The sequence below is a fragment of the Dermacentor andersoni genome, chromosome 5, assembly GCF_023375885.2.
Source record: "Dermacentor andersoni chromosome 5, qqDerAnde1_hic_scaffold, whole genome shotgun sequence".
NCBI lineage: Eukaryota > Metazoa > Arthropoda > Arachnida > Ixodida > Ixodidae > Dermacentor > Dermacentor andersoni.
In genome coordinates, this window is record NC_092818.1 from 39,588,182 (window position 1) to 39,597,138 (window position 8,957).

General features: G+C 48.4%; 1 protein-coding gene across 1 annotated transcript; it reads left to right on the top strand.

Moving 5' to 3' along the window:
* The first annotated feature begins 1,751 nt into the window (after positions 1-1,751).
* On the top strand, positions 1,752-2,753 carry LOC126520263 (uncharacterized). Its single transcript, XM_050169264.1, has one exon. It carries the CDS (start codon positions 1,752-1,754, stop codon positions 2,751-2,753), a length of 1,002 nt encoding a protein of 333 aa, XP_050025221.1.
* The last annotated feature ends 6,204 nt before the right edge of the window (positions 2,754-8,957 follow it).

An 8,957-nucleotide genomic window follows, 5' to 3' on the forward strand; every position in this document is an offset into this window, starting at 1 on the left:
CAGGCCAGCATGAGGAACGACCCGAATTTCATCTTGCATCCACAAAATGCGCCGTCTGAATTCAATCAGAGGATGCAAGACAATGCTACCAAGACTACGCGGCAAAGATCGTCTGTGTCAGCGAGAGAAACAGAAGTGGATCCTGCTTCTGCCAAAATTAATCAAGATGCCACTGCTAACGAACAGCAACCGGAATCGAAGGACTTGAAAAGGTGGTGTCCATATCACAAGAAACCTCACCCTTTGGAAAGGTGTCGCGCCTTCCGTGAGAAAACCTTGGAAGAGCGGCAATCATTCATAAAGCAGCAAGGGATCTGCCTACAATGCTGCTCATCCAAGAACCACATGCAGTGGCAATGTCAGGCAGTTGTGATATGCCTCATATGCGACAGTGCCGACCACGCCACAGCGCTTCACCCAGAACCGCCAACCTCAGAGCCGTCAAGGGCTAGTGGGTCTGATGACAGTACTACAGATGACTCAGAAAGAAGAGTCACATCTAGGCGTACTGAAGTGGCAAACGCTGACAACAGCACAAAGCCGTGTGCTAAAATCCGCCTCGTAGAGGTCACCCATGAAACTCAGCCTGAGAAGACAGTTAGAGCGTGCGCGATTCTTGACGACCAGAGTAATCGTTCGTTCGTTAGGCCAGAACTCAACGATTTCGGAGTGAAGGGGACGCCTACGCAATACACGCTCCGCACTTGCTCCGGCAGTACTGAAGTGTTTGGAAGAGTCGCTCATGGTTTTTTCGTGCAGAGCATTTCAGGTGAAGTCAAGTTCCCTCTTCCGCCTCTCCTCGAGTGCATGGCAATTCCAGAAAACAGAGATGAAATTCCAACATCTGACGCTGCAAGGCACTACCGCACTTGAAGTCTGTAGCAGATCACATTCCGCCTCTTGAGGAGGCTGGAATACTGCTCCTCCTTGGCCGGGACATCCTAAGAGCTCAAAAGGTTCGTCAGACAATCAACGGACCCCACGACGCGCCGTATGCTCAGAAGCTCGACCACGGATGGGTCATTGTCGGCGACGTTTGCGTTGGTCGAACGCGGAAAACGGGCAGCGTCAACGTGTTCAAGACCCATGTGCTGGACAGTGGGCGACCATCTCTTTTTGAGCCGTGCCCAAGACATTTCTTTGTTAGGAAGGCGCCGATTCTCTACTCTGTGGATAAGGTCTCAAAACATTTAGGATTGGCAGCAATATTGAATGACACCCTGGCCCCGAATCTTTTCGAGACAACAGAACTTGACAACCAGCGTTCTCTATCCATGGAAGACATGACATTCCTCAAGATAATGAATAGTGAATTCACCCAAGACAAATTAAACAATTGGGTCGCCCCTCTACCCTTTCGCACACCGAGTTGTCGGCTTCCGAACAATAGAGAACAAGCTCTGTCTCGTCTGCTGTCGCTACGGCGTACCCTGCGAAAAAATCCTGAAACAAGGGAACGTTTCGTGAACTTCATGAACGAGCTCTTCATCAAGGGTCATGCAGAGGAAGCTCCACCACTTCACGTGGACGAAGAATGTTGGTATCTGCCCATATTCGGCGTTCACCACCCCCAGAAGCCTGATCAAATCCGAGTCGTATTTGACTCCAGCGCTCAGTATGAAGGGGTATCTCTGAACAACGTTCTCCTGACCGGCCCTGACCTGACGAATAACCTCGTGGGGATTTTGATACGCTTCCGGCAAGAACCAGTTGCGGTTACAGCAGACGTCCAGCAAATGTTCTAGAGTTTCATGGTTCGCGAGGACCATCAGAACTTCCTGAGGTTCCTCTGGATTAAGGGCAACGATATCTCCAGAGAAATCATAGAGTGCCGAATGAAGGTTCACGTTTTCGGCAACAGCCCATCGCCAGCTATTTCAACGTATGGCCTTCGACGGACTGCCCAACAAGCTGCCCCACGATTTGGTGAAGATGCCAGGAAGTTCGTTGAAAGAGATTTCTACGTCGATGATGCGCTTAAGTCTCTTCCGAGCGAAGAAGATGCCATTAGTCTGCTGCAAAGAACGCAGAAAATGCTTGCAACAGCTAACATAAGGCTGCACAAGATAGCTTCGAATAAGCAGAATGTGCTGAATGCATTTCCTCGAGAGGACCACGCCCAGGGACTGAAGAACCTCGACTTCGGCACAGACGCGTCGCTTACGCAGAGAAGTGTCGGACTACTGTGGGACATAGGCGACGACAGCTTCGTCTTCAGGGCTCCTCGTCAGGACAGGCCATATACGCGGCGAGGAGTGCTGTCGACCGTCAACAGCCTTTACGATCCACTAGGGTTTGTGGCTCCAATAACGGTTCAAGGCAAGTACCTTCTCCGTGACCTCGTGACGAAGGGTTATCACTGGGACACGCCGCTTTCGGACGAGAAAAAGCAGAGATGGGACGAGTGGAAGAACTCTCGCCAGGCACTACAGCACCTTCACGTGCGGAGAACGTATGCGCCAGTCTCGACGCTTGAAGCCGAAAGTAGGGACATTCATGTATTTTCAGACGCGTCCACACGCGTGACTGACAAGCAAGGAAACAGACACGTCGGATTTGTCATGGGAAAGGCCAAGCTTGCTCCACAACCAGAACACACCATCCCAAGGCTTGAGTTGTGTGCAGCAGTGCTTGCTGTAGAGATGACCGATTCTATACTACGAGAATTGGACTTCCAGCCGAACTCGGTCACGTTCTACACGGATAGCAAAGTGGTCTTGGGTTACTTATACAACGAAACAAGAAGGTTCTAAGTGTATGTTGCCAACAGGGTGCAGCGGATACGTAGCAGCACGCAATCTGAACAATGGAAATACGTTCACACAGACGAAAATCCAGCAGACCACGCCACTAGAGCGATTCCAGCGGCACAGCTTAGGATCACGAACTGGTTGTGCGGACCTGATTTTCTCTCACGACGAGAAGAGGAAGCACGGTCGTCGAGCTTCATCCTCTTAAATCCTGACGAAGACAAACAACTACGCCCTGAAGTCTGCACCCTGGCGACGGAGGTGAACAAACGACAGCGACTCGGAGCCGAACGCTTTCATAGACTCTCGAACTGGAAATCTCTCACTCGTGCTGTAGCAAGTCTGATCCAGGTTGCTCATCGCGCAAAGAACGCATCACAAGGAGAGGTAGCTTCCGTTGAGGCGCTCTCCAAAGCCAGGCTCGTCATCATTCGCGCAGTACAGCAGGACGCATTTTATGAAGAGATATGCTGTATCTAAAGAGGAGAGCAGGTTCACAAGACAAGCTCGCTTCGAAAGCTTGACCCATTCTTAGACGCCAATGGCTTAATCCGCGTCGGCGGCCGCTTGAACAGAAGCGACCTTCCAGACGATGAGAAACACCCTCTCTTATTGCCTGGTCGGCACCATGTGGCGACGCTTCTCGTGCGCCACCACCATGAATGCGTGCAACACCATGGCCGACACTTCACAGAAGGAGCCGTACGAGCTGCTGGGTATTGGATCGTCGGAGGTAAAATGTGCATCTCATTCGTGCTGCAAGCATGCATTTCATGCAAGAAGCTGCGAGGGCGCTTTCACGACCAGAAGATGGCTGACCTTCCGGCAGACCGAATCAGCACAGATCCTCCTTTCACGAATGTTGGAATCGATGTTTTCGGTCCCTGGATGATTGCCTCTCGCCGAACGAGAGGTGGTGTTGCAAACAGCAAGCGCTGGGCAGTCATGTTCACTTGCTTAAGCATTCGCGCAGTGCACATTGAGCTGATCGAATCAATGGATACGTCGAGTTTCATTAATGCCTTCCGAAGTTTCCTAGCAGTGCGAGGACCCATCAAGCTAATACGCTCTGACTGCGGGACCAATTTTATCGGAGCTTGCAGAGAACTTGGAATCAGCGCAGAGGGCATTCATCGCTCACAAACAGGCAAGTTCCTCAGCGGAAACTGCTGCAAATGGATATTCAATCCACCGCACGCGTCCCATATGGGTGGTGCGTGGGAGCGGATGATCGGCATTGCACGCCGAATTCTTGACTCAATGCTCATGCAGTCACGTCATCAACGGCTCACGCATGACATTCTTGCAACCTTCTTGGCAGAAGTTGCGGCCATCATTAATGCCAGGCCCGTAACTCCTACTTCGTCTGACCCCGAAGATCCCACAATCCTAACTCCGGCGACACTCTTAACCCAAAAACACGGAAGCGCATCTGTAACAACTGGGCAGTTAGATCCAAGCAACGTCTACAAACGGCATTGGCGTCTCGTGCCAAACCTGGCTGACGAGTTCTGGAAGCGCTGGCGCACAACGTATGTCACTACTTTGCAGCAACGCCGAAAATGGCAAGCAGCAAAACCTAACCTCAAAGAAGGCGACGTCGTTCTACTCAGGGATAAAGAAGCAACCCGCCACGACTGGCCCGTCGGAGTGATGACACGAAGCCTGCCCAGCGCAGATGGAAGGGTGCACAAGGTCGAGCTGAAAACAGCCAAAGACGGGGTTGTGAAAACATTCTTCCGACCAACAACAGAAGTTGTGCGTTTACTGTGACCGTGATATAGTGGTGGCGTCTTAACAACGAAAGGCACCAGACGGGGAGTGTTCTGTGCGCATCGCGAATGCACGGCCAGACTTTTCCTTCAAGAGGGAAGCAAGCCTTCGTTACTCATATTGCTCTCTCTTTCACTGACCCCCTCCCCGCGGACTCCAAGCTGTGCTCGAAAGAAAGGGCCCGCTCCCTCCGTTCGGCTCCTGGAAGTGACCCAGTGACGACGCTTCGGGGTGTCGGGTGTTGTTTCCCGGGCCTGGGGGCGGCGACGGGGATGGAAACCGCGGTTGGAAAAGCGCGGGACGGGCAGACTCGCCCCACCGGCCCTAGAGACCGGACCACTTTTTTACGGGGCTAAAACTGAACGTTTTGTGTATTTTTGACTTGCTTTTTTGACCTTCTTAGTGTAATTAAAGTTTGTTTTAAATGTTCAACTGCGTTCGACCCGTTATCTAGCTGGACAGCGGACGCTTTGCTCCCGTCTAGTGCGATCCGCGCGGCCAGCATAGGGACCGAACGTTTATGTTGCAATTTCCGAACTCTTAGTTGTTGCTAGAGGATGTATGTGTTGCAGCGCCAATATTTCTGTCGTAATGTCAGAATCGCTGTCACGACAGAAATTTGCCGTTGCTACTTAACAACACTTCACGTTGCGTCAGAATGTTTCCGTTGCGACTTCCGAACTCGTAGTCGTTGCGATAGAAGTATGCGTTGCGTCATGAAAAATTCTGTCGAAATGTCAGAATAGGTGTCGCGATAGAATGTTTCTGCAGATACTTCAGTTCTTTTGATGTTGCGACAGGACGTTTCGGTTGCCATTTTCCAACTCTTAGTCCTTGCGAGAGAATGTATGTCTTTCGACGACAATATTACTGTCTTATGTCAGAATCGCTGTCGTGACAGAAATTAGCCGTTCCTACTGCAGAACACTTGATGTTGCGTCAGAGCGTTTCCCTTGCGGCTTCCAAACTCTTAGTCGCTGCGAGAGAATGTAACAGTTGCGACGCAGATATTTCTGTCGTAATGTCACAATCGCTGTCGCGGCAGAAAGTGGCCGTTGCTACTGCAGAACTTTTGATCTTGTGACAAAATGTTTCTGTTGGGACTTTCGAAGTGTTAGTCATTGCGAGAGAATGCAGGTGTTGCAACGACAAAATTTGGGCCGTAATGTCAGAATGCCTGCCGCGACAGAAAGTTGTCATTGCTTCTTCAGAACTCGTGATGTTGCGAGATAACATTTCTGTTTCAACTTCCCAACACTTGTTGCGAGAGGCCGCATGTGTTGCAACGTCAAAATTTCCGTCGTAATGTCAAAACCTAACAACAATTCCTGTTGCGTAAGAACGTTTCGGTTGCGATTTCCAAACTGTTAGTCGTTGCGGGAGAATGTATCTTCTGCAACGCGAAAATTCCAGTTGTAATGTCAAAATTTCGGCCATAATGTCAGAATCGCTGTAGCGCCACAAAGTTGCCATTGCTACTTCAGAATTATTGATGTTGCGAAGGAACGTTTCTACTGCGACTTCCGAACTTTTAGTAGTTCCATGAAATATATGTGTTGCGACGTGAGAATTTCTGTCGTAATGTCGGAATCGCTGTCGCGACAGAATTTCGCTGTTTTTACATCGAAAGTCTTGATCTTGCGACAGCACATTTCTGTTTTGATTTCCCAAATCTTGATCGCTGCGAGAGAATATATGTGTTCCGACGTGAAAATTTCTGCCGTATTGCAAGAATGCTTGTCACGACAGAAAGTTGCCGTTGCCGCTTCAGAACTCTTGATGTTGCAAGAGAACGTTTCTGTTGCGACTTCCAAAATATTAGTAGTGGTGAGAGAATGCGTCTGTTGTGGAGTCAAATTGTCTGCTGTAATGTCAGAAAGCCTGTCGCGACAGAAAGTTCCCGTCTATGCTTCAGAACTCCTGATGTTGCGACAGAACGTTCCAGTTGCGACTTCCCCACACTTATCGTTGCGAGAGAATCAGTGTTGCAACGTCCGTATTTGTGTCGTGATGTCAGAATCGCTGTCGCGATAGAAATTTGCTGTTGCTTCTTAACAACACTTGATGTTGCGTCAGAATGTCTCCGTCGCGACTTCCGAAATGTTAGTCGTTGCGAGAGAATGTATGTGTTGCGAGGCGAAAATTTCTGTCGTAATGTCAGGATTGCTGTCGCGACTGAAAGTGGCCCCTTGCTATTTCAAAACTATTGATGTTGCGACAGAAGGCTTCTGTGTCGATTTCTGAACTCTTAATCGTTACGAGAGAATGTATGTGTTGGGACGTCGATATTTGTGTCGTAATGGCAGAATCCATGTGCCGACAGAAATTTGCCGTTGCTACCTTACAACACTTCATGTTTCGTCAGAACGTTTCTGTTGCGACTTCCGAAATGTCAGCCGTTGCGAGAGAAGCATGCGTTGAGACGTTAAAATTTCGGCCGTTATGTCAGAATAGCTGTCGCCAAAGAAAGTTGGTGTTGCTTCTTAATAACACTTGATCTTGCGACAGAACGTTTCTGTTTTAACATCCGAACACTTGTTGCGAGAGGATGTATGTGTGGCAACGTCAATATTTCTGTCCTAATGTCAGAATGGCTGTCGCGACGGAAATTCGCCATTGCTACCTAACAACACTTCCTGTTGCGTCTGAATATTTCCGTTGCGACTTCCGAACTTTTAGTCGTTGCGAGAGAATGTACGTGCTGCGACGTGAAAACTTACATTGTAATGTAAAAATTTCGGTCGTAACATCAAAATCGCTGTAGTGCCAAAAAGCTGCCATTGCTAATTCAGAATTATTGATGTTGCGAAAGGACATTCCTGCTGCGACTTCCGAACGCTTAGTAGTTGCGAGAAATATATGTGTTGCGAGATAAGAATTTCTGTCGTAATGTCAGAATCGCTGTCGCGAGAGAATGTTGCCGTTTTTTCATCAGAACCCATTTCTATTCCGATTTGCGAAACCATAGCCGCCGCGAGAAAATATATATGTTGCGACGTCGAAATTTCTGCCGTAACGTAAGAATGCTTGTCGTGACAGAAAGTTGCCGTTGCCCCTTCAGAACTCATGATCTTGCAAGAGCACGTTTCTGTTGCGACTACCGAGATCGTAGTAGTGTCGAGAGAATGTATGTTTTGCGACGACAATATTTCTGCCATAATGTCCCAATCGCTGACGCGACAGGAAGTTGCTGTTGCTACTTCTGAACACCTGATCCTGGGACAGAAGGTTCCCATTGCAACTTCCGAACTCTTGGTAGTTGCGAGAGAATGTGTGTCTTTCGACGACAATATTTCTGTCGTATTGTGAAAATCGCTGTTGTGACAGAAAAATGCTGTGGGTACTTCAGAACCCATGATGTTCCGACACAACGTTTCAGTTGCGACTTCCAAAATCTTAGCCATTGCGTGAGAATATATATGTTGCGTCGTCGAAATTTCTGCCGTAATGTCAGAATACCTGTTGCGACTGAAAGTGTCTGTTCCTAATTAACACTTGATGTTGCGACAGAACGTTTCCGATGCGACTTCCGAACTCTCAGTCGTTGTGAGAGAATGTATGTGATGCGACGACTATATTTCTGGCGCAATATCAGAATTGCTGCGGCGACAGAAAGTTGCCGTTGCTACTTCTGAACTCCTAATGTTGCGACAGAACGTTTCTGTTGCGGCTTCCGAACACTTCTCGTTGCGAGAGAATCTATGCGTTGCGACACAACAGTTTCTGTCGTAATATCAGAAACGCTATGGTGACAGTAAGTGGTCCCTTGGTACTTGAGAACCCTTGATGTTGCTACACAATGTTTCTGTGGCGATTTTCGCACTCATAGTGTAGGAAAGAGTATGTGTTTGTGGCGGCTTCGATATTTCTGTCGGAATGTCAGAATCGCTGTCGCGACAGAAAGTTGCGTTTGGTACTTCAGAACTCTTCATGTTGTGACAGAAGGTTTTTGTAGCGACATCCGAACTCTTAATTGTTGCGAGAGACTGTATGTGTTTCGACGTCAATATATCTGCCGCAATGTCAGAATCACTGTGGCGACAGAAAGTTGCTTCTGCTAATTCAGAACTTTTGATTTAGTGATAAAACATTTCTCTCGTGACTTCAAAATTGATAGCCATTGTGAGAGAATGTGTCTTTTGCGATGTCAAAATTTGAGTTGTATTATCAGAATGCCTGTCGATACAGAAAGTTGCCGTTGCTGCTTAAAAACTCTTATGTTGTGACAAAACACTTCTGTTGCGACATCCGAACTCCAAATAGTTGCGAGAGTATGCATGTGTTGCGACGTCAATATATCTGTCGTAATGTCAGAATAGCTGTCGGGAAAGAAAGTTGCCGGTGGTACTCCAGTACTCTTGAGGTTAGGACAGAACGTTTATGTTGTCACCTTAAAAAAACTTACTCGTTGCGAGAGAATGTATGTCTTGAGTC

Excerpts from the sequence above, each read along its gene's own strand:
- LOC126520263 (XM_050169264.1), top strand. The coding sequence starts at position 1,752 with ATGGTTCGCGAGGACCATCAGAACTTCCTGAGGTTCCTCTGGATTAAG.